Source organism: Rhinopithecus roxellana, chromosome 19 (genome assembly GCF_007565055.1).
Source record: "Rhinopithecus roxellana isolate Shanxi Qingling chromosome 19, ASM756505v1, whole genome shotgun sequence".
Classification (NCBI taxonomy): Eukaryota; Metazoa; Chordata; class Mammalia; order Primates; family Cercopithecidae; genus Rhinopithecus; species Rhinopithecus roxellana.
Genome location: NC_044567.1, coordinates 45747200 through 45774358, shown reverse-complemented (window position 1 = coordinate 45774358; position 27159 = coordinate 45747200). Strand labels below are relative to the sequence as shown.

General features: G+C 54.9%; 1 protein-coding gene across 1 annotated transcript; it reads left to right on the top strand.

The window, feature by feature from the left end:
* Positions 1–95: 95 nt before the first annotated feature.
* Positions 96–26853, top strand: KIF1C (kinesin family member 1C). Its single transcript, XM_030922699.1, has 23 exons — positions 96–299; positions 1993–2113; positions 2365–2497; positions 2915–2991; positions 3364–3543; positions 4201–4266; positions 4602–4780; positions 4870–4981; positions 5745–5822; positions 5980–6045; positions 6129–6204; positions 6705–6783; positions 6995–7140; positions 8578–8747; positions 8927–9006; positions 9131–9206; positions 15799–15878; positions 16717–16811; positions 22103–22186; positions 22629–22815; positions 22944–23016; positions 24219–24836; positions 25619–26853. The coding sequence occupies exons 3-23, from the start codon at positions 2392–2394 to the stop codon at positions 26300–26302; spliced, it is 3312 nt and encodes a 1103-aa protein (XP_030778559.1). The 5' UTR covers positions 96–299; positions 1993–2113; positions 2365–2391; the 3' UTR covers positions 26303–26853.
* The last annotated feature ends 306 nt before the right edge of the window (positions 26854–27159 follow it).

The following is a 27159-nucleotide window of genomic DNA, read 5'->3' as shown; positions in this document are numbered from 1 at the left end:
GTAGCCCGGGTGGCTCCCGGCTCCTTCCCAGGACGGCGCGCGCCCGCCCCTCCGCGCGCTCCCGCGCGTCCCCCGCCCCTCGCTCCCGCCCCAGCTCGCGCTGCCCGGGCGGGCGCCGGCCGCTGGCGCCGCTACTGCTGCCGCCCCCGGGGCGCGAGTCCGCCGCCCGCCGCCCGGGGACCCGGCGAGGGGCGGGGGCAGCTTCGAACCGGCCCCAGATCCTTCCCGCTGCCGCCTCACGCTTCCCGGAAAGCTTGTCCCTCTCCGCCGAGCCGCTCCGGGAGCCCCGCCGCGCCGAGGTGAGGGCTGGGGAAGGGGGAGGGAAGGGACGCCCGCGGAGGAATGTGCCGGGTTGGGGGGCGGGGAGCCGGGGTCCGGCGGCGCGATCTAGGCTCGAGAGCCGGGATCATGTGCTGTTTGTTCCGCGGAGGCGCAGCGAGGTGCCAGGCCCGGGCGGCCGCCGGCTGGCTAGACAGGAGGACCGGTCCGCATGGCCGCCCAGAGAGGCCGGGCGGTGACCTGTGTGAGAACTGCCGGGTGGGCAAGGTGCAGGTGGCCCAAGACTCCCTTTCGGGCCGGTCGGCCCCACCCCAGCCGCCCAGTATCCTCCTTGTACCCCACGGCTCCTTCACAGCTGCACCGGCTGACCCCTGTCCCTGCCTCTGTTCCCTTACCCTGCTGGCCCCCAGCCATGCCACCCCATTCCTTGTCCCATTAGCTGCAGCAACGGCGTCACCATCGCTTGTCCCCACCAGTGTCCTTCCCTCCCCTGGTCAGGGTCTGGGGGGTCAGGGCTGTTCTTCCTGAGCCAGCTTCTGTGATTCCAGCTACTCCCTTCCTGTCCTGGGACAGACCAGTCCCTCACCCTCCCATGCTCTGCCCAGGAAGGCTGGTGAGGGGAGGCCCAGTGTGACAGGAGTTTGGGGCCCACTGGGATCACAGGAGGGGGCTCAGCATCCCTTATTTCTCTTCTTGGTTCTCCTCCCTGTTGTCCGTGGGCGTGGGCTGCTCAGCCTCTCCTCCCAGGGTGTGGGCACCCGATCACCCACATTCCTGGGCTCCAGCCTGGCACCTTCCCCAGGGCAGTGGACGCCATAGCACTAGCCCCAGGCTGGGGCTGGCACTGGCCAGCCGGCTTCTTTTTCCTTTTCTTTCTCCCTTTCAGGGAGGCCCCAGGGATCCTCTACCCTCAAACACAGGTATTTCTGGGCACCCCAAGGGTGGAGCCCTGAGGATTGGTCTGATGGCTACAGGATGACCCCACCCTCCCCTGCCCATTGTCCTGGATCCTGAGGAGGAAGTGCTGGGGGCTGGGCAAGGGGCTTAAAGCCCACACAGCTGGCCCTGTGGATCCCAGTCCTGGGCCCTACCTACAGTCCTTGGACTTTGCCCATCCGCACTACCGGCTTGGGGTTTGGAGGTTGTGGGCCTTAGGTGGGAACTGGATTCTCCCTTGCCGACCCTGTGGGGAATTTTAGGACAGGTTTTGCATTTGCAGTTTCCTTTCTGATCTCTCTTGTGGGCCCCCAGTTTGTGCTTTGGCCTCGGAGTTCCTGCCTCTTTAACAGCTTGTGTTTGCTGTGCTGTATCTCTTTCTCCTTTCCTCTCCCATTCTTTCCTTATAGCATGACCTCAGGCTTGCCTTTTGTCTTATTTCTCTCATTTTCTTGGTGTCTGTGACTCTCTACCCCTCCTCTCCCTCTTCCCGCCACCCTCACGTCTCTGCCCGTGTGCCCTTCTCTCTGAATTGCCCTCTGTCCAGCCTCTTTCTCTCTCTCTCCTCTATCTGAACGTTCAGTACACTTGCGAGTGATGAGGAATAAAAATATCACCGTCCTTGCCCTTGGATTCACATTGCATTCCGCCACTCCAGAGGGGCAGCTGTCCATACTTTTCCTACTCTTCCCCCCAACCTTGGCCCTCCAACCTGGGAACCCCAGACAGGTCTCTGGAGCCACAGGTGCCTCCTAACAACTCTTCCCCCACAACCAGGGTGTCTCCCAGAGCCCCAGCTGGTGTGGCCAGGTCCCAGTAGTAGGATGGGGCTCCCCCTACGAGGGCCAGTGGCAGCGAGAACTGATACAGCCCCCCTGGTCTGGGGCCAGGACGCCAGGTAACTCTGGGGGAGACCGCCCAGGTTCCTGCAAGGTGGAATATGGCTGGGGAGAGAGGCAGAAATACCTTTGGGAGTCTCTCAAGACAGTGACATTTGGGAGGAAAGTCAGGGGAATCAGAGCTGGGTCCTTGAGAGCCTGGGTGGCTCTGGGGGAGATGTGAAGAGACTGGTTCTGGGAAGAAGCTGGGAGGCAATGTCTGGGTCCCCCCAGTGGCTCTGACCCCACCACTCCTTTCTCTGTCCTCCAGCTGAGGAGGGCAGGAGTGTCTGAAGCCATGGCTGGTGCCTCGGTGAAAGTGGCAGTGAGGGTTCGACCCTTTAACGCCCGTGAGACCAGCCAGGATGCCAAGTGTGTGGTCAGCATGCAGGGCAACACCACCTGTGAGTGAGTCCCCGGGGCCTGGCTGGGCAGACAGGGAAGGCCGGGCCCACCACACAGGCCAGTCCCGCTGGGCCAAACTAAGAGGAGGTCTGTGCTGGGCACAGAGCAGGTGCTAATCGTAAGGGCGGGGGCTGGGGCAGGCTGGCCTTTCCCGTGTTCCCAGTCTCTGGGAGGGGGAATGTTGGCCTGGAGCCCTCCATTGCCCAATCCAGGGAGGCAGCTCAGTGGGGGCGGGTCCTAGGAAGCCAAAATTAGCTTTGGTGGCTGGAGGGGGTGGGGAATATTAAAGGGGAGAGATGAGTCAGGGCAGTGGTGAGGAGTGGGATGCTTGGATTCCAGGGGCTGGTGGGGGTAAGGGCAGGGGCTGGGAGTACCTGACCTTGACTTTCCTTCCTTTACCCTCTCCTGCCCCTCAGCCATCATCAATCCTAAACAGAGCAAGGATGCCCCCAAAAGCTTCACCTTTGACTACTCCTACTGGTCACACACTTCGGTGGGTTGTTGGGCTGGGGGAAGAGCAGGGCAGTGAGAGATAGTGGATTTAGGTCCTGGGGAGGGGACATGTTGAGAAATAGGACCCCCAGGGGATTATTCAGGCTGAATTGGGAGGATGATCCTGGATGGGGGTGGTAGGACCCTTAGGCTGTGATTGAGGCCATGACAGGAAGGCAGAATCCCTTGGGGTAATTAGGACTAGCAGGGGCTGGATAGGATCCTCGGGGTGATTAGGACAATGATGAGGGTGGGAGGGCACACAGGACCTTTGGAGAATCATCAGTGATGGAAGCAAGACGCTTGGGACAGACACAAAAGATAAAGACATCCAGGGTTCCTTCTGTTTTTCTCTGTCCCCGCTTTGTCCTAGGCGGAGGACCCCCAGTTTGCATCTCAGCAGCAGGTGTATCGGGACATTGGAGAAGAGATGCTGCTCCACGCCTTTGAAGGCTACAACGTGTGCATCTTTGCCTATGGGCAGACCGGGGCTGGGAAATCCTATACCATGATGGGGCGGCAGGAGCCAGGACAGCAGGGCATCGTGCCCCAGGTACACCTAGGACCTGGTGGGGCAGCCAGGGCAGGAACATCTTTAGCTGCCCCTTGAAGAAGGAAGGACTGGGGTCTGAGGATTGTGGAACAGAGACCTGGCTCTGAGGCCGCTGGTGATGGGAGATAGAGGTTGACTGCAAGCTGGACAGCCCTTTGGGGTGGGAGGGTCTTTGCCCCTATCGGAGGCAACGAGCCTCATTGAGAAGAGCAAGGTTTTGGCATCAGTGAGTCTTGGGTTCGAGCGCCAGTGTTACCACTTATTACTGTTTTACTTAGTTTCATAATAATTTGTGAGGATGGTTCTCCTGCAGGCTTGTGTACCATCGCAGAGTGTTAACTGTGGAAACGCCAGTTGCGATAACAGAGTTGAGCATAATTGTCCCTGGCTGTCCAGCATAGCAACCTGGCACACAGGCTTGGGAGTCAGGACGCCTGGGGTTTGCACCCTGGCTGGCTGAACGCTAGCCTGTGTTCTTGGGCAAGTGGGAACCTCTCTGAGGTTGTTTTCCCATCTGTGAAATGGGAATAACCCCTCCCTCAGGGCTGTGGCAAGGGTTAAATGGGGTCACTTGGGACTGGGCCTGGCCTGTGGCTGGATACTTCAGGTGTGCCCTAAACTAGGAGCTTCTCTGTATTTCCCTGTGTCCCCCTCCAGCTCTGTGAGGACCTCTTCTCTCGCATTAGTGAGAACCAGAGTGCTCAGCTATCCTACTCTGTGGAGGTAAGCCCGGGTCCTGGTGGCGGAGCTGAGAGCGGTCCAGACTGCTGAGGGCCATCACTGAAATCAGACATCCTGGGATCTAATCCTGGCTCTGCTGGTTATAAACTGTGACTTTGGGGCAGTGATTCTGTCCTTCAGCTTCGTATGTTCGTCTGGGAGATGCTAATGATCGGACCTCCTGGCTTGTTGGACAGGTCGCTGAGCTAGCATCTGCAGAATGCTTCGCACTGTGTATTAGCTGCAGTCACCTGGATCATGTCCAGTAGAGTCAGATTAGGTTTCGTTGTCATTGTTGTTGCTAGTTTTGTTACTTCTCATTTGCTTCTCCCACTCAGGTGAGCTATATGGAGATCTACTGTGAGCGGGTACGAGACCTCTTGAACCCCAAGAGTCGGGGTTCTCTGCGGGTCCGGGAGCATCCCATCCTGGGCCCCTACGTGCAGGACCTGTCCAAGTTGGCTGTGACCTCCTACGCAGACATTGCTGACCTCATGGACTGTGGAAATAAAGCACGGTGAGGCAGGCTGATGGAGCAGAGGGCAAGGGGGCCAGGGTTGGAAAGGTGAGAGGCAAGATCCAGTGACTGCTTCCTTTGCCCCCAAGGACTGTGGCTGCCACCAATATGAATGAGACCAGCAGCCGATCCCATGCCGTCTTTACCATCGTCTTCACACAGCGCTGCCATGACCAGCTCACTGGGCTGGACTCGGAGAAGGTGAGACTGCCTCCCGGCCCTGCACTGGACGCAACCTCCCCTGGCAACAGGGACAGTGACATGGTAGAAGGTCTTGGGCCCTCCTTGCCCATGCTGGGTTGAGTGCCTCCTCAGGCCTTCCATGACCCTGCCCCACCCCCACCCCGTTTTCCCATCAGATCAATCTGTCCCCCTCTACTGTTTGCTTGTCTTTTTTTTTTTTTTTTTTTTAAGGGTCTTGCTCTGTCGCCCAGGTTGGAGTGCAGTGGTGCTGTGGTGCGATCTCGGCTCACTGCACCCTCCACCTCCCGGGTTCAAGCGATTCTCCTGCCTCAGCCTCCCGAGTACCTGGGATTACAGGCATGTGCCACCAGGCCTGGCTAATTTTTTTGTATTTTTAGTAGAGACGAGGTTTCGCCGTGTTGGCCAGGCTGGTCTTGAACTCCTGACCTCAGGTGATCCACCTGCCTCAACCTCCCAAAGTGCTGGGATTACAGATGTGAGCCACCACACCCGGCTGTTCTTACAAGACCCAGGACAGGGCTTGGATCCCCTGTGTGTCCCTTGTCCGTGCCTGCGGTGGGCCTGTAGCTATTTGTAATTGAGTGAGTAACCACCGTCTCACTGTTGTCATGTATTCTGTTTCCCCCGGCCTCCTCCCTCGCCTCCTCCTGGCTCTCTCTAGCCCTTGCCAGCTGCCCACATTCCTGCTGGGTGCTTCCCTGATTTGCCTGCCCCATCCCCCACCTGCACCTTATCTCCTGCCTGTTTCCTCTGACCCCAGGTCAGTAAGATCAGTTTGGTGGACCTTGCTGGGAGCGAGCGAGCCGACTCCTCAGGGGCCCGGGGCATGCGCCTGAAGGTGAGGGGCTTCAGAGGGTGGTTTGTGGGGCAGTGTTTTGGGCTGTGTGTGGAGGTCTTCATTCGGAACATGAGACTCTCACCGGGGAGGTGGGAAGGGGAAATGGATCGGATTGGGAGAGGAGGGTCTCATCCCCACATTCCTTATCCTTTTCCAGGAGGGCGCCAACATTAATAAGTCGCTGACTACTCTAGGGAAGGTGATCTCGGCCCTTGCAGATATGGTGAGACCTGGGTGTTGGAAAGAGAAGGGGCTTGGGAAAGGGGGGTGACCCACCCTAATCTCCTTCACCTTTTTATTCCCCAGCAATCAAAGAAGCGGAAGTCGGATTTTATCCCCTACAGGGACTCTGTGCTCACCTGGCTGCTCAAGGAAAATTTGGGTAAGGGCCTCTTCCTCTCTCTCTGCTGACCCTGACACATCCCACAAACTCCTCTGATACGTCTGACAAATCCCCTTGCTATGCCAAGAATCCCAAATCCCATTGTCTCACTTCTCCCCCTGACCCTTCAAAGGGAACATCCTTCGAAGATTTCCCGATGCTGAGAACAAGGCCATACCCTCCCGCCAAGCCAAGGGCCTCACTGACCTGGCTACTCATGACCCCTCCCTGATCCCCAATCCCTGATCTCATACCCACTGCTGCACTGCTGACTTCATCCCCCTTCCATGGTTCTGTGACTGTCCTGCAGATGTATCTCCCTGACCTCATTCCCTCCCACAACCACATGTCATGGTTAGTTCCACCCCACTAGATTCCCCTACCTCAGACCGTAACCCTATAAGACCCCCGCCTGGGCAGTGGGCCCCAGCCCCGTGACCCGGTCTGACTTTTCTTAGCCCCTACCTCAGCTAAAGCTTTTCCCTGCACTCCATTCACAGGTGGGAACTCACGCACAGCAATGATTGCAGCCCTGAGCCCTGCTGACATCAATTACGAAGAGACTCTCAGCACCCTCAGGTGTGGCTTCTGGCTCTAGCAGGGATGGGGCAGCATAGGAAAAGTGCCAGGAGTTCAGCAAGCTGCTCAGGACCCTGCTCGTGAGACGAGACGGGGGAGATGCCCGAGCCCTGCCACAGTATCTTGAGACCTGGGAGAGAGGGAAGGAGAAACAGCAGACCAAGGGTCCCATGCACCCAGGCCTCACCGACCCTTCTCTTCTGTCACCCAGGTATGCTGACCGCACCAAGCAAATCCGCTGCAATGCCATCATCAACGAGGACCCTAATGCCCGGCTGATCAGAGAGCTGCAGGAGGAAGTAGCCCGGCTGCGGGAACTACTGATGGCTCAGGGACTGTCAGCCTCTGCTCTGGAAGGTCGAGTTTCCAGGGAGGGGCAGCTCAGGGATGCCCCTTGGCCCACCCCATCCCTCCTCCCTTGCCTTTGCCCAGTCCTGGAGCCAGGGAGGGACCACGCACGATGAAACCCTCCATGTGCTCAGTGACGTGGACACAGATGTGGAGCGGGGACGTATGTCTTCAGATGTTACAGGGAGGGACTAATGCTCTTGGGGAGAGTCAGGATCCAGAGGGACCTGGCAGGCTCCTAGAACTAATGACCGTTATAGGAAAACATGGCAATCGGGACTTACAGGTCATTGTTGAGAAGAGGCTAGGCTACTGTAACTTTCTTGACAGAAGTTCTTGTAAAACACCAGAGTCCAGGTGGACCATAGCTTCACAGTTCGCAGTGGAGTGCTTTCTGGCATGTCATTCTCAGCCTCCGTGATGGAAACAGTGTCCAAGTCAGAGGATGTGTAATCCATGTTGACTGGGTCAGGAATGGGCCCTGCATTCAGTCTGGAGATCATTGCATTGAAGATGGTTAGGGTGCTGAGGGCACAGTGCCGAGAATATGAGTGTTCTTGGGAAGAGAAGGAGAAGGTAACTAGGATGTTTGCCTTCCAACATTTGAAGGATTGTCTTGCAGAAGAGAAAGCAGTAAGACCTTTTTATCCCAGAGGGCAGAACTAGAAACACCAGCACACATGACGTGGGGCCAGTTTCAGCTCAACACAGCTAAGAATTTCTTTTTAATTAATTAATTAATTTTTTGAGACGGAGTCTTGCTCTGTCGCCAGGCTGGAATGCAGGGGCTCGATCTTGGCTCACTTCAACCTCCGCCTCCTGGGTTCAAGTGATTCTCCTGCCTCAGCCTCCTGAATAGCTGGGATTACAGGCGCCCGCCACCACACCTGGCTAATTTTTGTGTTTTTAGTAGAGATGGGGGTTTTGGCCTGGCATGGTGGCTCATGACTGTAATCCCAGCATTTGGGGAGGCCAGATCAGGCAGATCACCTGAGGTCAGGAGTTCGTGACCAGTCTGACCAAATGTGAAACCCCGTCTGTAATGCAATGGTGTGGTCTCGGCTCACTGCAACCTCCGCTTCCTGGGTTTAAGTGATTCTCCTCCCTCAGCCTTCCAAATAACAGGTGCCCGTCACCACACCAGACTAATTTTTGTATTTTAGTAGAGATGGGGTTTCACCATGTTGGCCAGGCTGGTCTCGAACTCCTGACCTCAGGTGATCCACCCACCTCGGCCTCCCAAAGTGCTGGGATTACAAGTGTGAGCCACCACACCTGGCCCCACCTAAAAATTTTCTGATGGTGCAAGTTATGTAATAGTGGAAAGGACTGGCTGCCTTCTTCAGTAACAAGCTCTCCACTCTGTGAAGCTCTTGGTCTCCTGGATGTCTCTCATCAGCTCCTTCTTTCCTTAGCCTCATTCTTTTTCCCCTGTCTCCCTCCCAGGCCTGAAGGCGGAGGAAGGGAGTGTCGGAAGCGCCCTGCCAGCTGTGTCATCTCCCCCGGCTCCAGTTTCACCCTCATCACCCACCACACATAATGGGGAGCTGGAGCCGTCATTCTCCCCCAACTCAGAGCCCCAGATTGGGCCTGAGGAAGCCATGGAGAGGCTACAGGTGGGAAGCTGGAGCTGGCAAGGGCTGGGGGTCTGGGCGTTCTTGGGAGTTTACTTCTCCAAAGTCAAGCTTGAGAAAGAAGGAATTCTAGGAGTAGCATGGCCCCAGGGTAGATTGTCCCTACCCTGGGTCTGCTTGTCCCAGACCATCCTGAAACCTACCCACCCTTATACTCCCAGGAGACAGAGAAGATAATAGCTGAGCTGAACGAGACGTGGGAGGAAAAACTACGCAAGACAGAAGCCTTGAGGATGGAGAGGTGTGAGGGCTGACTGCTGGGGTCCTGGGAGGAGTTGGAGGCCGCGAGGGAGATCAGGTCCCACAGGGAAGGAGGTCACGGGCAGTGAAGGTAAGACTGACATTTGCCTCTCCTCTGCCCACAGAGAAGCATTGCTGGCTGAGATGGGGGTGGCCGTCCGGGAGGATGGGGGAACTGTGGGCGTCTTCTCTCCAAAGAAGGTGAGTGAGGAATCGGGCGAGGAGGCCTGGAGAGCCTCTGGATGCTTAGAAAAGAGGCAGCAGGTGCAGGGTAGTGAATGCTGTCCCTGATCGCTCCCTTTGAGGTCCCTGGCTTGTCCCTCCATCATTTCTGTCCCCACCCTGCCACCTCCTCTCTGTGTTGTCTAGTCATCCCTGCCTTTTCCCTCCAGCCACTTGACAGTCAGCCTCAGGAGAGGGAGAGGACCTGGGAAATCGGAGGTTGGTTGGGATAGAGACTGAGGCACTGTGCATGCTTTTGTATCATTTGAGTTTTGTATTCTGTGCATGCTTAAAAAGATAACTAAAGGAATCTATTTTCAAAAGGATAACTTGGAAAGACTAGACTAAAGGGAATAGAGGAGGTGTAAGCACTGTGCTGTAAAACAGTGGTTGCCCTGCAGTGAGGGGTTGGTTATAGATGGAGGCACCCATGTGGCTTGGAGCTATGCTGCAACTGGTTTCCTGGAGAAGGTGGTTTGGAAAGTGGAACCTGAAAGATGGACAGGACCTGGGGGGTATGGAGGAGTAGGGCCGACATGAGGTTGAACAGCCTGGGGTACGTGTTGGGGTGAGTGGGACATGCCAGTGCCCAACGCGTGCCTGCCGCCAGGTTTTAGGTGCCTAATAAATCTTTGCTGAAAGGAAGGAAGGAGCAGGGCAGGAGAGGTCAGGCTCAGGTGGAGGCAGGAATGATACTCAAAATATTAATAACCATCCGGCAGAGGGACTGACCAGTCAGAAAGGACACTGGTTATAGACAGCCACCCCGCTGTACTGGTGCATACCAATGAAGGGATGGTGCAGAGGCCAGTTTGAGCAGAGCATGAACTTCCAGTTCCACCAGGGAACCAGCCCAGCCCGTTGGACCATGGTGTGAAGCAGCAGAGGATCAGGCCCTAAATCAGATACACTGTGCTCTGGGCCTGATAGGGTCACTGGGGGCTGCCTGGAAGAGGTGATGGGTTATCAGAACAAGGCTCTTCTCTGTTTTGTAAAGTCAGGTCCGTGTGGGGGACTAAGCAAGCAGGGATCACTGAACCCCTGTTCTGAAAAGAGGAGAGGGGTTTTGCCTTGCCTGGCCCAAGCCACAGTGAGGGAGTGAGAGAGCTGTGGGCAGCAGGCCAGGCTGCTTGTCTGGGGTCTTGTCTGGAGCTGGGTACCCTGGGCTTTGGGGTCCTTCTGAAGGAGCCAGACTCTTCTGGGACCCAGCCACATCTAGGTGGAGAGAGGGGCTACAGGCGCTCTCAGCGTGGCTTCCAGCCACCTTAGTATACCTGGAGCTGGGCCACTTCCACCATGGTCGCAAGGATGGAGAAAAAGCAGAAAGGAGTGGGAGACTGGTGGGGTGGAGGTTTGTTCCTTGGAGAGCTTGCAGAGATGCCACCTGCCAAAGCCTGGAGACCAAAGAAGGGGGTTCTTGTTTTGTTTTTAATTGTTCTTATAAAGGTAATACACACCAGAGAGAATTTTTTTTTTTTTTTTTTTTTTGAGGCGGAGTCTCGCTCTGTCGCCCGGACTGGAGTGCAGTGGCCGGATCTCAGCTCACTGCAAGCTCCGCCTTCCGGGTTTACGCCATTCTCCTGCCTCAGCCTCCCGAGGAGCTGGGACTACAGGCGCCCGCCACCTCGCCCGGCTAGTTTTTTTGTATTTTTTTTTAGTAGAGACGGGGTTTCACTGTATTAGCCAGGATGGTCTCGATCTCCTGACCTCGTGATCCGCCCGTCTCGGCCTCCCAAAGTGCTGGGATTACAGGCTTGAGCCACCGCGCCCGGCCTTTTTTTTTTTTTTTTTTTTTTTTGAGACAGAGTCTCGCTCTGTCGCCCAGGCTGGAGTGCAGTGGCCGGATCTCAGCTCACTGCAAGCTCCGCCTCCCGGGTTCACGCCATTCTCCTGCCTCAGCCTCCCGAGCAACTGGGACTACAGGTGCCCACCACCACACCCGGCTAGTTTTTTGTATTTTTTAGTAGAGATGGGGTTTCACCGTGTTAGCCAGGATGGTCTCGATCTCCTGACCTCGTGATCCACCCATCTCGGCCTCCCAAAGTGCTGGGATTACAGGCTTGAGCCACCGCACCCGGCCAGAATATTCTAATAGTTCTAAAGGGTGTGTACAGTGAAAAGTCTCTCCGTTTACAGCATTTTGTTACAGAAAACAAAAAAAGTAACTCTCCATCCTTCCCACCCTTAAGTTCCCCTCTTAAGAGGGGAACTTCATTATGAGTTCAGCCTTCATTATGAGGCAGCCTTCATTATGAGTTCTTTTTTTTGAGACAGAGTCTCACACTGTCACCTGGGCCGGAGTGCAACGGCATGATCTTGGCTCACTGCAAGCTCTGCCTCCCGGGTTCATGCAATTCTCCTGCCTCAGCCTCCTGAGTAGCTGGGATTACAGGTGCACGCCACCACACCCAGCTAAGTTTTTGTATTTTTATTAGAGATGAGGTTTCACTGTGTTGGCCAGAGTGGTCTTGAACTTCTGTCCTCGTGATCCACCCACTTTGGAGTCCCAAAGTCTTGGGATTACAGGTGTAAGCCACTGTGCCCAGCCCATTATGAGTTATTAATATATTCTCTTTGGGCTGGGTGCGGTGGCTCACACTTGTAATCCCAGCTCTTTGGGAGGCTGAGGCAGGCGGACCACGAGGTCAGGAGATTGAGACCATCCTGGCTAATATGATGAAACCCCGTCTCTACTAAAGATAAAAAAAAATTAGCCAGGCATGGTGGTGGGCGCCTGTAGTCCCAGCTACTAGGGAAGCTGAGACAGGAGAATGGCACGAACCCGGGAGGTAGAGGTTGCAGTGAGCAGAGATCACGCCACTGCACTCCAGCCTGGTGACAGAGTGAGACTCCGTCTCAAAAAAAAAAAAAATGTTCTCCTAGAAATGCTGTCTAGGGGATGTTATAATACATGTACAGATATGTGTTATATAGAACTATACACATTTGCACACATTCACGGTCTCTCTTAATAGTTATAGTTGCATAGCTTATTTTATTTTATTTACTTATTTTTGAGATAGAGTCACACCCTGTCACCCAGGCTGGAGTGCAGTGGCACAATCTCGGCTCAGTGCAAACCCTGCCTCCCAGGTTCAAGTGATTCTCATGCCTCAGCCTCCCGAGTAGCTGGGATTACAGGCACCCGCCACCACGCCAGGCTAATTTTTGTATTTTGGTAGAGATGGGGTTTTGCCATGTTGGCCAGGCTATTCTCAAACTCCTGGCCTCAAATGATGTGCCAGCCTTGGCCTCCCAAAGTGCTGGGATTACAGGTGTGAGCTACTGCGCTTGGCCTGTATACCTTATTTTAAAGGTTCCTTTATTTTTCTCCCCGGTGTCAGGGTATTCTGTTGTGTAGGATAACGTATTTAACCAGCTTCCCACTAATGGACATTCAGCATGTTTCCCATTCCTTGATACTATAAAAAAGGCTGCAATGCATTGTCTTGCAAATGTGTTGTCTGTAGAGCAGATTCCTAGAAGTGTAGATTTTGAATCAAATGGTAGCCATGTAAAATTTTAATCTATGTTGCCAAAATGCCCTCTGAAGATTATAACCATACCAATTTATACTCCCAAGGGTAACATACAAGAGAGCCCATTTCCCCTCACCCTTTTCCACATTCTGGCTTAATAAGACTTTTCTCTTTGCCAGTGCAATTGGTGAGAAGTTGTCTTAGGGTAGTTCACTTTTACATTTTTCTCAAGGTGGTGAGAATGAACTATTCTCATGTTTGAAAGCCATGTGGTTGGGCCCGGCATGGTGGCTCACGCCTGTAATCCCAGCACTTTGGGAGGCCGAGATGGGCGGATCACAAGGTCGGGAGATCAAGACCAGCCTGACTAACATGGTGAAACCCCATCTCTACTAAAAATACAAAAAAAAAAAAAATTAGCCAGGCGTGGTGGTGGTGGCGCCTGTAGTCCCAGCTACTGGGGAGGCTGAGGCAGGAGAATGGCGTGAACCCGGGAGGCGGAGCTTGCAGTGAGCCAAGATCATGCCACTGCATTCCAGCCTGGGCGACAGAGTGAGACTCCGTCTCAAAAACAAAAAGAAGAACTATTCTCATGTTTGAAAGCCATGTGGTCTGAAGCCAGAAGAGAGAACTGTTAGACTCATGGGGGAAATGGGTTTGGTGTGGATAGCTCAAACAGGGAATGGTTGGGTCCTAGAGGAAAACGACTGTAGTTTGTCTTGGAGGGAGTCCCCTCTTGCTAAGACCCACCCTCACTGGGGCTAAGGATTGCTTGAATCTGTGGTATTCAAACCTGGTTCTGAGCTTCCTTCTCAGGGGCTGAGGAGAGGGACAGGACCAGACCCCGGGGCTCCCACCCCCACCCTGGGCCTGAGCGGCTTCTTGCTTATCTGCTTGATGTCCTCGGCTTCTAGAGAAGGGTGTCATTTTGAACAAAGAGTTATAGGGCTGAAGAAAAAGTTGAAAAGCACTGCCCCAAATCGTGTTCCCTCTCCCAGGGATGGATTGCTTTCCGCTTCGGGAGCCCATCAGTGTTTGCCAGTCCCAGAGCAGGCCTGACACTGCAGCGCAGGGAAGGACATGGGTGTCCCTCAGGAGAAGTGTCGCAGGAGTGATCCTTGGAGCACTTGGGCAAAGGGCGGATGCACAGGATACACAGACACCCGGGGGGGACACAGCTTTGGGCTCTTGAGTGTTCAGGTGGCTCCCAGAGAAACAGGTTTGACTCCATGCTGTTTCCCTTCTCTACCCTGTGCTTTCTGCCTCCGTGCTTCTGTCCGGCTGCTTTCTCCTGGAGCAAGAGCTCTCCCTTGTGCATGTCCACGCCCTCCTCGTCCTCAAAGGCCGGCTCCCGCGTTGCCCTTCCGTTAAGTCCTGGTCCCCTTGAAATCCCACAGTTCTTCACTTTGTTCCTCTTTGCATGTGAGTCCCTCCCAGAACACAGAGGCACTCAACCCCCTGGGAACAAATGAATGAACAAATGAACTTAAGCAAGAGCATGAGACGATCAGAAACTCCCCCATGAGGCATCCGTGTCCCACTTGTAATGGTGTTTCCACGCCAAGCCTCACCTCCCCTAGCTGACTCTGATTTCCTGACTGACTGGACAGCAGTGCCTGGGCTTGACTCATCTCTGTACCCCGCCTAGTGCTTCACCAGGGTGAGGTGGAAAGGCCACAGTTAGTCCTTCTGCAGCAGAGGCAGGGGTCTTGTGTTCTGATGGAAGGCCCAGGAAAACTTCCTGGAGGAAGGTACATTTCAGACAGACTGGGAGGAATGTGAAGGAAGTGAATGATTTTGGCAGGTGGGGGCAGGGTGGGAGGGGGGCTGTTGTTGGGGACACTGGCGGTCAGGGACACAGGAGGCCTGCTTTGGAGTGAGTGCTCAGGGGTTCGCTGAGTGGAAGTCCAGAGCCTGGGAGAGAAGCCTGGGAGGGGGGCTTGGACAGATGGACTAGAGCCGGGACGTGGAGGAGGCCCAGGGATGTCAGGGGAAAAAGCAGGCTCAAGTCCTGCGGGCCTGGGGTTCCAGCTGGAGAGGTCTCAGCGGAGACGCAAAGGCATGGCCATAGCGAGGTGTGGGCAGGAAGCTGGGAGACCTGAGGGGTGGCAGGAAGGCAGGTGGGCCTGGGACAGGGTGGTGCCCAGGGATGGACAGGTGTGTAAGGGGCAGCAGCTGGCAGGAAGGGAGACTTCCTCAGGTGTGGCAGCAGTGGCATGAACGGGTACAGAGGCAGCAAGGCCTGTATGCCACCCAGAGTATTGCCCAGCAAGGGCAGGGCTGTTGTAACAGATTCAAGTCAGGAGAAGGTGCTTTGGGAGAAGGGAATGGGCTGGGTTTTCAGCACAGAGCAGCATGACAGTCACTCAGGACGGACTTTGCTGGGGGGCTCAGGCAAGGACAGCCCCAGGCAGGCACTGCAGGGACCCGGGCTTGAGGTGAAGCAGTCCAGGGAGAGGTAGTCACTGGGGAAGAGTCAGGGAGTCCGCTTCAAGAAACATGTTTGTTCCATTTGCTTTTAAGTTGAAGCGACACTTTTTATTTTTAAATTGTGAAAGTAATTCATGTGTGTAGGAAATTCAAGGTTGATGAAAGGTGGGGAGCACCGGTCTGCTCACTCAGTCTCCCCCAACTCTCCAGAAGCTGCAAGGTACATTTTGAGGAAAGAAATGATGGGACCTGAGACAGAGGAATATAGGGAAGAAGAAGAAAATGCAGGGGGGTCCGGGACTTCTGGTCAGGGAGCCTGGTGGGTCGAGTGCTCCTGAAGAGACAGGCCTTGGGAAGGGTTGCTGACCAGGACACAGCTGGGTGGGTGGGGCAATTTTTGTAGGCCCCTTGTGTGAGGAGAGGGTGGATCAGGCTGTGCCGAAGGTGGCTGGTGTGAGAGGTGGGAACCAAAGAACCAATATGATCCTCAGGGTGGAAGGATGACCATGGGAGGAGCACAGAGGGCAAGAGAGCTCTCCAGAGTGAGGGGATGCAGCTGGCAGTGCCAGGCCTGGAGGGGTGTCTCCTTCCACCGCTCCGTTTCTTCCTTTCCATAGCAGCCCTGGCTGGCTCCCCCTGACCACCTTTCTCTCCCACCTTAGACTCCCCACCTGGTGAACCTGAACGAAGACCCTCTGATGTCTGAGTGTCTGCTCTACCACATCAAAGATGGCGTCACCAGGTAGCGTGTACCCAGCAACCTAGGGGGCAGCCTCTGCTTTTGGGGTATGGCTGCAGGGGGTTGGCCACATTGGTGTCTCCCTTCCCTGGTGGTCCCTGGAGATACCTCCGATCTCTAAACAGCTGCCTCCGCAGCCCTGCATGCTCTCCCAGCTTCAAGAGAAGTCGCTGAGCTGCCTTCCCAGTGGTTGTCTTGCCGCCACCTGCCAGTTTGGTTGGGGCGAGACATCCTTGTTTGCTGGGGCAGGAGAGTTGGGAAACGTAGACCCCTGCATTCTTAGCCCCTGATGCCGTTGCCTTGGCCTCCCTTGGTAGGGCCTTCCCTGGGGGTGGGAGAAGGGAAACACGGCCTGGTCTGTGTGGTTGAGGGCTGGGCAGCTAAAGGCAGGTGGCTCCTTGGGCTGGTATTACGAAGTCCTGGGGGCTCGGTGCTTGCCCTAAAAGGGTGAGGGTGCCCTTCTCCTCCCACCACAGGCATTTGTGGCTGTCCTTGATGAGCATCGTGGGTAGGGAGTGAGCTCTCAGGATCATCAGCCTAAGGATGGGTGGAGGCCTGTGGCTGAGGGTGCCCCTTTCTCCCAGGTTTGCTTTTCCCCTTTCCTGTATAACTTGGTGACTAAGAGCATGGCTTCAGAGTCAGGCAGACCTGGGCTCAGATCCCAGCATCTCCACTGCCCACCGGAATGACCCTGGGCATACCAGTTCTCCTCCCTGAGCCTCTGCTTCCTCATCTGTGAAATGGGAGTAATTTGCTTGGCTCATTGAGTTGGATAAACTAGTGTTCAGGGCTTGGTTAAAGTCTGGCGTATGCTCACACACGTTGGCCGCTGCTTCCCCAGGGTCGGCCAGGTAGATGTGGACATCAAGCTGACCGGACAGTTCATTCGGGAGCAACACTGTCTCTTCCGGAGCATCCCCCAGCCAGATGGAGAAGGTAATGGCTGAGGGGATGAGAGAGGCCAGACAGGGAGACAGAGAGGCCCCCATGTTCCACCCCAGACACTGAACACAGAGGTCTGGGTCGGGCACCAGGGAGTGCGGCCATATAAAGCGGGGATGTGGTCTTGTCCTCAGAGGGGCTTCAGGCTCATGGTATGAATGGAGGAAGACCCCAGGCCCGGCCCTCTGCACTCACCCTGAGAGGGCAGACTACTGCATGCTTAGGAACTGGTGAGGGTCCCAAGGTAGAAATGGGACACTGGCCGGGCGCGGTGGCTCACGCCTGTAATCCCAGCACTTTGGGAGGCCGAGGCGGGCGGATCACAAGGTCAGGAGATTGAGACCATCCTGGCTAACATGGTGAAACCCCGTCTCTACTAAAACATGCAGAAAATTAGCCGGGCGAGGTGGCAGGCGCCTGTAGTCCCAGCTACTCGGGAGGCTGAGGCAGGAGAATGGCGTAAACCCGGGAGGCAGAGCTTGCGGTGAGCTGAGATCCGGCCACTGCACTCCAGCCTGGGCGACAGAGTGAGACTCCGTCTCAAAAAAAAAAAGAAGAAGAAGAAAAAAGAAATGGAACACTGGTGAGCCAGAGGGTGGGATTTTGCTGAAGAGAAGATCCTGCCCTTCTTGATCTTGTTAATGAAAACTAGCATCGGCCGGGCGCGGTGGCTCAAGCCTGTAATCCCAGCACTTTGGGAGGCCGAGACGGGCGGATCATGAGGTCAGGAGATCGAGACCATCCTGGCTAATACGGTGAAACCCCGTCTCTACTAAAAAATACAAAAAACTAGCCGGGCGACGAGGCGGGCGCCTGTAGTCCCAGCTACTCGGGAGGCTGAGACAGGAGAATGGCGTGAACCCGGGAGGCGGAGCTTGCAGTGAGCTGAGAGCCGGCCACTGCACTCCAGCCTGGGCGGCAAAGCAAGACTCCGTCTCAAAAAAAAAAAAAAAAAAACAAGCATCGTGATCCTTTTTAAATAAAAACCTGTATTTGAATATCGGAACTTATCCCTGTGAAAAACCTGCTTTAATCCAGCTACGATTGCCGAGGTTTCTTTTTCTTTTTGTTTTTGTTTTTTTGAGACGGAGTTTTTGCTCTTGTCATGCAGGCTGGAGTGCAGTGGCGCTATCTGGGCTCACTGCAGCCTCCACCTCCCGAGTTCAAGCGATTCTCCTGCCTCAGCCTCCTGAGTAGCTGGGATTACAAGCATGCACCACCATGCCTGGTTAATTTTGTGTTTTTAGTAGAGACGGGGTTTCTCCATGTTGGTCAGGCTGGTCTCGAACTCCTTACCTCAGATAATCTGCCTGCCTCGGCCTCCCAAAGTGCTGGGATTACAGGCGTGAGCCACTGCGCCCGGCCTTTTTTTTTTGAGATGGAGTCTCGCTGTCTTCCCAAGACTGGAGTGCAGTGGCATGATCTTGGCTCACTGCAGCCCCCACCTCCCAGATTCAAGTGGTTCTCTTGCCTCAACCCCCTGAGTAGCTGGGATTACAGGCATGGGCCACCACGCCAGGCTGTTTTTGTATTTTTGATAGAGACGGGGTTTCACCATGTTGGTCAGGCTGGTCTCAAACTCCTGACCCCAGGTGATCTGCCTGCCTCGGCCTCCCAAAGCCCTGGGATTACAGGCATGAGCCACTGCACCTGCTGAGGTGTATTTTGAGGTCGCCAGTTTGTTTTAGTTCTGACACTTTAAAAAAAATAGAATGATTTGGGTTCACATAAACTCAAGCAAAGTCTCTGTGAAAATGAGTTGGGCAGGGAGGCAGGACATGGTACACATGTGCCGTCTGTCAGCTTGGACCTGGTGTGTGCATTGTGCCTCAGAGACCTAGGAGTGCTTGGCCTAACACGTTCCAGGGAACGAGGGACCTGGGGCCTGTATGGTTAGCTTTTTTTTTTTTTTTTTTTTTTTTTTTTGAGACAGAGTCTTGCTCTATCACCCAGGCTGAAGTGCAGTGGCATGATCTTGACTCACTGCAACCTCTACCTCCCGGGTTCAAGCAGTTCTCCTGCCTAGCCTCCTGAGTAGCTGGGATTACAGGTGTGTGCCACCACACCTGGCTAATTTTGTGTTTTTAGTAGAGACAGGGTTTCTCCATGTTGGTCGGTCTCGAATTCCCAACCTCAGGTGATCTGCCCGCCTTGAACTCCCAAAGTGCTGGGATTACAGGTGTGAGCCACCACACCCAGCCCTAATTGTTATATATGTGTGTGTGTGTGTGTGTGTGTATGTATATATATATATGTATTTTTTTTTTTTTTTTTTGAATTGGAGTTTTGCTGTGTCACCCAGGCTGGAGTGCAGTGGCGCGATCTCGGCTCACTACAAGCTCCACCTCCTGGGTTCAGCCATTCTCCTGGCTCAGCTTCCCGAGTAGCTGGGACTACAGGTGCCCACCACCACGCCTGGCCAATGTTTTGTATTTTTAGTAGAGATAGAGTTTCACCATGTTCGCCAGGATGGTCTCGATCTCGCGACCTCATGATCCTCCCGCCTCGGCCTCCCAAAGTGCTGGGATTACAGACGTGAGCCACCGCGCCCGGCTAATTTTATATTTTTAGTAGAGACAGGGTTTCACCATGTTGGTCAGGCTAGTCTTGAACTCCTGACCTTGTGATCCTCCCGCCTCAGCCTCCCAAAGTGCTGGGATTACAGGCACCGTGCCCGGCCTGGGCCTTGGTTCTTAACAGCAGATTTAAGTCCTGGCCAGAGACAGGCAGAGAAGACGGGGCAGCACAGACAGGTACAGATGTAGAAGAGTGGTTTTTACTAACCATCTACTCTGTGCATCTGCATTTTCTCACACAGCTCACAGGTGAGAGAACTGAGACTCTCGGGGGTTAGGTGATTTGCAAACTAGCACACAAAATGGCAGAACCAGATTCAGACACAGGATGGAAGGCACCAGGGGCTGTGCTGTGAACGCTGCCCTGGACTGTCAGATTATCATGGGTTCAGGGTGAGGCTGCCTGGGCCAAGCTGGAGCAGTCTTCTCACCCAGCCCCACTTACCTGCCATTACACCTATACCCTCTTTTTATTTTCATTTTCATTTTTATTTTTTGAGACAGGGTGTTGCCCTGTTGCCCAGGCTAGAGTGCAGTGGCACGATCATGGTTCATTGCAGCCTCAACCTCCCGGGTTAAAGCGATCCTCCCACTTCAGCCTCCTGAGTAGCTGGAACTACAGACCTGCACCACCACACCTGGCTAATTTTCATACTTTTTGTACAAACAGGGTTTTAATGTGTTGCCCAGGCTGGTCTCAAAGTCCTGAGCTCAAGCAGTCCACCTGCCTCGGCCTCCCAAAGTGCTGGGATTATAGGCATGAGCCACTGCGCCCAACCCAACTCCCTTTTTTAGAGAGGACTTTAGATTATCTACTTTTAAAAATATTAATAGAGGGCCGGGTGCGGTGGCTCAAGCCTGTAATCCCAGCACTTTGGGAGGCCGAGACGGGCGGATCACAAGGTCAGGAGATCGAGACCATCCTGGCCTACACGGTGAAACCCTGTCTCTACTAAAAAAGTACAAAAAACTAGCCAGGCGAGGTGGCGGGCGCCTGTAGTCCCAGCTACTCCGGAGGCTGAGGCAGGAGAATGGCGTAAACCTGGGAGGCGGAGCTTGCAGTGAGCCGAGATCCGGCCAAATGCCTTTTTTTCCCTCTTTTTTTAGTTTTAATAAATGGCATCTGGCCGGGTGCGGTGGCTCCCACCTGTTATCCCAGCACTTTGGGAGGCTGAGGTGGGTGGATCACCTGAGGTCAGGAGTTAGAGACCAGCCTGGGCAACATGGAGAAACCCCATCTCTACTAAAAATACTAAATTAGCTGGGTGTGGTGGCAGGCACCTGTAATCCCAGCTACTCAGGAGGCTGAGGCAGGAGAATTGCTTAAACCCAGGAGGCAGAGGTTGCAGTGAGCCAAGATCGCACCATTGCACTCCAGCCTGGGCAACAAGAGCGAAACTCCATCTCAAAAAAAAAAAAAAAAAAACCATCACGATTAAATGACTTTAGATTATCTTGTTTATTGTCTGTCTTACTACCTAGAAGTAAGGTCTATGAGAGCAGGAATTTTTTGTTTTATATCACCACTGTATTTCTAAGACCTAACAAAATAGTGTTTGGAAGATAGTAGGAGTGTGGTATATTTGGGTTTAAGTCAATAAATGAATTTTGGGGCATGATGGGAAATGAAGAAAAGGTGGGGATAGATGGCACCCCCTCTAGGCACCCGCATCCCGTCCTGCTGTCCATTCCTGCTGCCGCCGTTTCCCTGAGCCACCGTGATACCCTTGGCTGCCTCTCTCCCCATCGTCTTCTGAGTCTCTCTTTGCATTGGCTCATTTCCTGTCCTCTGCCCCTAAGCTGAGTCCTCTGCTCTCCTTGTTCTCCCAGCAGCATCCGTTCTCCCCGTCCCTGCCTGATGTTATAGTTCATCCCAGTTTCTGTGTTTCTCTATTACTTCTAGTATAAGTATTATAATAATAAAACGTTTGCATGTTATTTTATAGTTTACTTATTTGGGCCTTCTAACAACTCTTCATTCAGACTTCATTATCCCATCTTATAGAATATCACAGAAGTTAAATTGACTTGTTCAGCATCCCTGGCTAAGGAGCTGCAGGGCCTGGGCCTTTGGGAAACCAGGGTTCCTCTGTGGCAATGGCCACTGCTCCTTGAGGGCAGGGAGTTGCCTCATGCATCTTCGTGTCCCCAGAAACTGGCAGGCTCAGTGATTTGTACTGAGGAGCAGCTTGATGGATGTTTGGGTTGGGTTGACTTTCTCTTGTCATATGTCAGCTGTGTCTTGAGAAGGTGAGTCAGGCAGCAGTTTGCAAGATGCATGAGGCAGAGAGGTGGGCTACAAGCCTGCTGGAGAAACCCAGGCCCCACCAGGGATAACGTCAGTGGGAAAGGTAGGAATGGACATCTGGAAGGCAGAAATGACAGGGCCTCTGAGCAGTTAAACATGAGGAATGAATCCTTTTGGCAATTATTGGTTTTCGAAGCTGCTGCTGGGGAGGGTAGAGGTGGGTGAGTCAGGAGCCACTGCAGAGGCTTCTGGGAATTGTAGTTGGGGCTCTAACCCTCCTTCTGCTCTTCCTTTCCCGTGCTGCCTGCCACCAGAGGGGCCATGGCACCCCCCACAGGTACTGGGGGTGGGACTGGTGGTGCATGTGTGGTTTTTCAGGGTAAGGCAAGGTGGGAATCTGTGACCATGACCCACCTTCCTCCAGGGTCTAATTTTTCCCCTTCCTCTGCCCTTCCGTTCAGTGGTGGTCACTCTGGAGCCTTGTGAAGGAGCTGAGACATATGTGAATGGGAAGCTTGTGACGGAGCCGCTGGTGCTGAAGTCAGGTATAAAATGTGTCGCAGAGTAAGGGTTCTGGGGCCTGGCTGTGTGGAGGAAGTCTCAAGGGAGGGCCTTCTGGGTGCATCCTAGAGGAGGACCCTGAAATACATCAGAAATAGCACAGGGACCCTGAAATACATCAGAAATAGCACAGGGATATAAAGAAGGAACTGGGAAGCGAAGGTCAAGGAGTCAGGTCTTGGTTTCTCCTGCTGCCCCAGGGAACAGGAAGAGGATGCCAAGCTCTCGCAATTCCCTTTGGCTGACAGGAATGGAGTTGGTCCCTGGGTGTCAGCCAGGGGAGCATAGGCTCCAACTGCCCTCAGACTTGGGGTGATGGAAGAGAGGGTGTCACAGCCCCTGTGCTAGATCCTCTTTGCCTTGGGTGTAGGGATGGGTTTGGTGCTGTTGGGGAGAGAGTTTACTTTTCCCTCCTCCCATCTCTAGGGAATAGGATTGTGATGGGAAAGAACCACGTTTTCCGCTTCAACCACCCGGAGCAGGCGAGGCTGGAACGGGAACGAGGGGTCCCCCCACCCCCAGGACCGCCCTCTGAGCCAGTCGACTGGAACTTTGCCCAGAAGGAACTGCTGGAGCAGCAAGGCATCGATATCAAGCTGGAAATGGAGAAGAGGTGCGAGGGGGATGCCCACGTGCCCCACGGCCCTCTAGGCCAGCCCTCCCAGGCCTCTGGGCCCGTGTCCTCCTCTTGTCAGGTACCTCACCAAGGTTGCTCTTCCTTCCCTCCCCGCCCAATCCCAGGCTGCAGGATCTGGAGAATCAGTACCGGAAAGAAAAGGAAGAAGCCGATCTTCTGCTGGAGCAGCAGCGACTGGTGAGGGGCAGCAGGAGCTGGAGATGGGCTGACGGGCGGATGAGCGGCAAGCCTGAGTCCGAGTGCAGTGCTCACTGCAGAGCCAGAGTGGGAAGGAAGTGGGCATGGGGTAAGGGGAAGGATCCGAGAGGAAAAAGCCAGGAGAGAGATGTGACTATAGGAGGAATCTGTTGTGAGGAAGAAGGAAGATTTCTCCAGTTGACCAGGGTTTCCCATACTCCAGTTGATCGTGCCAAGTTTATGATTTTCACCATATCCAAGTACCACCTGTGTTGCTTTTAAGATTGTTCTTTTTTTTTTTTTTTGAGACGGAGTCTCCCTCTGTCACCCAGGCTGGAATGCAGTGGGGCAGTCTCAGCTCACTGTAGCCTCTGCCTCCTGGTTTCAAGCGATTCTCCTGCCTCAGCCTCCCCAGTAGCTGGGATTACAGGAGTCCGCCACCACGCCCGGCTAATTTTTGTATTTTTAGTAGAGACAGGGTTTCACCATGTTGGCCAGGCTGGTCTTGAACTCCTGACCTCGTGATCCGCCCGCCTTGGCCTTCCAAAGTGCTGGGATTACAGACATGCGCCACCGCGCCTGGCCGTGGACTTTCTGTTTTGTTTTTGAGACAGGATCTTGCTCTGTCACCCTGACTGGAGTACAGTGACTTGATCATAGCTCGCTGCAGCCTCGAACTCCTTGGGTTCAAGCAATCCTCCCAGCTCAACCTCCTGAGTAGCTGGGATTACAGGTGTGCACTTCCGTGCCTGGCTACATTTGTTTTGTTTTGTTTTTTTTTTTTTTTTTGTAGAGATGGTGGTCTCACTACGTTGCCCACGCTGGTCTTCAGCTCCTGGGCTCAAGCGATCTTCCTGCCTTGGCCTTCCAACGTGCTGGGATTGTAGGCATGAGCCACCACCCCTCCGTGGTCTTTTAAGTCTTTCACAAAGTTCCACACTTGATTAGCTACAGCTAATAGTTACGGTAACTTTCTCCGTGCCAGCCATGGTTCTAAGTACTCTAAATAGATCTGGGAGGTAGATACCATCATTATCTCTGTTGTCTAGAGGAGCAGAGGTTAAGCAGTCTGCCCAAGGGTGTGCTGTCGGGATGGAGCAGGACTTGAACCCAGGCTCCCTGATGGGTGCGTTTCCAGTGTCCTTAGTGACACATGGACTCTGGATGTCCTTAGCCCTCTCTTCCTCTTTCTCTGGCCCCAGTATGCGGACTCAGACAGCGGGGATGACTCTGACAAGCGCTCCTGTGAAGAGAGCTGGCGACTCATCTCCTCCTTGCGAGAGCAGCTGCCGCCCACCACAGTCCAGACCATTGTCAAACGCTGTGGCCTGCCCAGCAGTGGCAAGCGCAGGGCCCCTCGCAGGGTTTATCAGATCCCCCAGCGACGGAGGCTGCAGGGCAAAGACCCCCGCTGGGCCACCATGGCTGACCTGAAGATGCAGGCCGTGAAAGAGATCTGCTACGAGGTGGCCCTGGCTGACTTCCGCCACGGGCGGGCTGAGATTGAGGCCCTGGCCGCCCTCAAGATGCGGGAGCTGTGTCGCACCTATGGCAAGCCGGAGGGCCCTGGAGATGCCTGGAGGGCCGTGGCCCGGGATGTCTGGGACACTGTGGGCGAGGAGGAAGGAGGTGGACCTGGCAGTGGTGGTGGCAGTGAGGAGGGAGCCCGAGGGGCAGAGGTGGAGGACCTCCGGGCCCACATCGACAAGCTGACGGGCATTCTGCAGGAGGTGAAGCTGCAGAACAGCAGCAAGGACCGGGAGCTGCAGGCCCTGCGGGACCGCATGCTCCGCATGGAGAGGGTCATCCCCCTGGCCCAGGTAGGTCTGGCCTTCTCCCTCCCTTCTCTCCTCCCTCAGCTCTTCCCTTGAGGAGTCTGAACCTTCCATCTCAGAGCCTAACCTTCCCCGAGTCTGGAAAAAATTTCATTGAAGTATAACGCAGTTTTTTTCAATATCGTTTATGAACCACATGCCTCACTGTCACCAGACTGCTAATTAAAAATGCAGATTCCTGGGTTCCACCCCAGACCTACTGAATCCACATCTTTGGGGACAAATCTGCATTTGTAATAAGCTCTGGGTGTTCCTGAAGTACAGCGAAGTTTAAGACCCACTGATACAAAGTGTGCAGGGTTTTTTTGTTTTGTTTTCTGAGGCAGAGTCTCCCTCTGTTGCCAGTCTGGAGTGCAGTAGCACGATCTCAGATCACTGCAACCTCTGCCTCCCGGGTTCAAGCAATTCTCCTGCCTCAGCCTCCTGAGTAGCTGGGACTACAGGTGTGCACCACCACGCCCGGCCAATTTTTTTTTTTTTTTTTTTTTTTTTTTTTTTTGTAGAGATGGGGTTTCACCATGTTGGCCAGGATGGTCTTGATCTCTTGATCTTGTAATCTGCCTGCCTCAGCCTCCCAAAGTGCTGGGGTTACAGGTGTGAGCCACCGCGCCCGGCCCTAAACCCCTATTTTTCGAGCTTCCTTATCTCCAGGCTTTTCTCCAGACCCTCTGACCTCCAGCCACTCCCGGTCCCTCTTGCATCCACACGTCCTGAGGCTTCACCTCTCCTCACATCCCTTCTCCTTTCCTCTCACTCCTCCCTCCCAGGATCATGAGGATGAGAATGAAGAAGGTGGTGAGGTCCCCTGGGCCCCGCCGGAAGGATCAGAGGCAGCAGAGGAGGCAGCCCCCAGTGACCGCATGCCGTCAGCCCGGCCCCCCTCGCCACCACTGTCAAGCTGGGAGCGGGTGTCACGGCTCATGGAGGAGGACCCTGCCTTCCGTCGTGGTCGTCTTCGCTGGCTTAAGCAGGAGCAGCTACGGCTGCAGGGACTGCAGGGCTCTGGGGGCCGGGGCGGGGGGCTGCGCAGGCCCCCAGCCCGCTTCGTGCCCCCTCACGACTGCAAGCTACGCTTCCCCTTCAAGAGCAACCCCCAGCACCGGGAGTCTTGGCCAGGGATGGGGAGCGGGGAGGCTCCGGCTCCGCCCCAACCCCCTGAGGAGGCCGCTCCCCCTCCAACCACCCCTGCCCGCAGGCCTCCGAGTCCCCGAAGGTCCCACCATCCCCGCAGGAACTCCCTGGACGGAGGGGGCCGATCCCGGGGAGCGGGTTCTGCACAGCCTGAACCCCAGCACTTCCAGCCCAAAAAGCACAACCCTCATCCCCAGGCACCCCAACCCTACCCAGCCCAGCGGCCCCAAGGGCCCCGCTACCCCCCATACACTACTCCCCCACGAATGAGACGGCAGCGCTCTGCCCCTGACCTCAAGGAGAGTGGGGCAGCTGTGTGAATCCCACATCCTGGGCAGAGGGCCTGGTGGGGCCCCTTGCTAGGAGAAGGGAAGACGCCTGAGACGCTGCTTCCCCGGAAGCGCTGGGGCAGGGAGGCCCAGGAGACGAGAGAGAAGGTCCGAGTAGGTGATAGAAGACGCGGGGGAGGCCGAGCTGGAGGCTGAGGAAAGGACGAGGGCACGGAGTTGCCAGGAGCAAACCAAAGTGAAGAGAGAGAGGAAGCTGCCTCGGGGCCACCCCTCGCAAGGGGGTGGATCCCACAAACGCTGCTATGGGTGGGGTGGGGGGCTGGGGTGCTGCGTAGCCAGTGTTTGACTTTCTTTTCAAGTAGGGGAAAGGGGGAGAGGACAGAGTGAGGCAAGTTCTCCCCAGCCCCTGTCCGTCTGTCTGTCTGTCTGTCTGTGGTGGTTTCTGTTTCTAGGGAGGCATGGTAGGATCATAAGTCATTCCCCTCCTCTTCCAGGCCTCCTGCTGTATTTGGGGGACCTGACTGGTATGGCTGGAGTCCCATGAGGATGTGGCCCCTTTAATAAAGGATAGTGAACAGGGAGCTTGTGGCCTGTTTGTTTTGGGTTTTCGTGGAGGTGTAGGTTATATAAGGACATGGCACAGGTCTTAAGCATACTTACCAGTGGAGTTTTACATGTGTGCTCTGTGCAGGCACCACCCAGAGCTGGACATAAGAATGCTTCCATCTTGTCGTCCTGAGCTGCAACCTCCTGTCTCTTCCTTCAGGGTGCGCAGCCCGGTCTTTTCTCCCTGCTTCTTTTTTGGTGGGGGAGGGGTAGAGACAGGGTCTTGCTTTGTCGCCCAGGCTGGAGGTGCAGTCTTGGCTCACTACAGCCTCTGCCTCCCG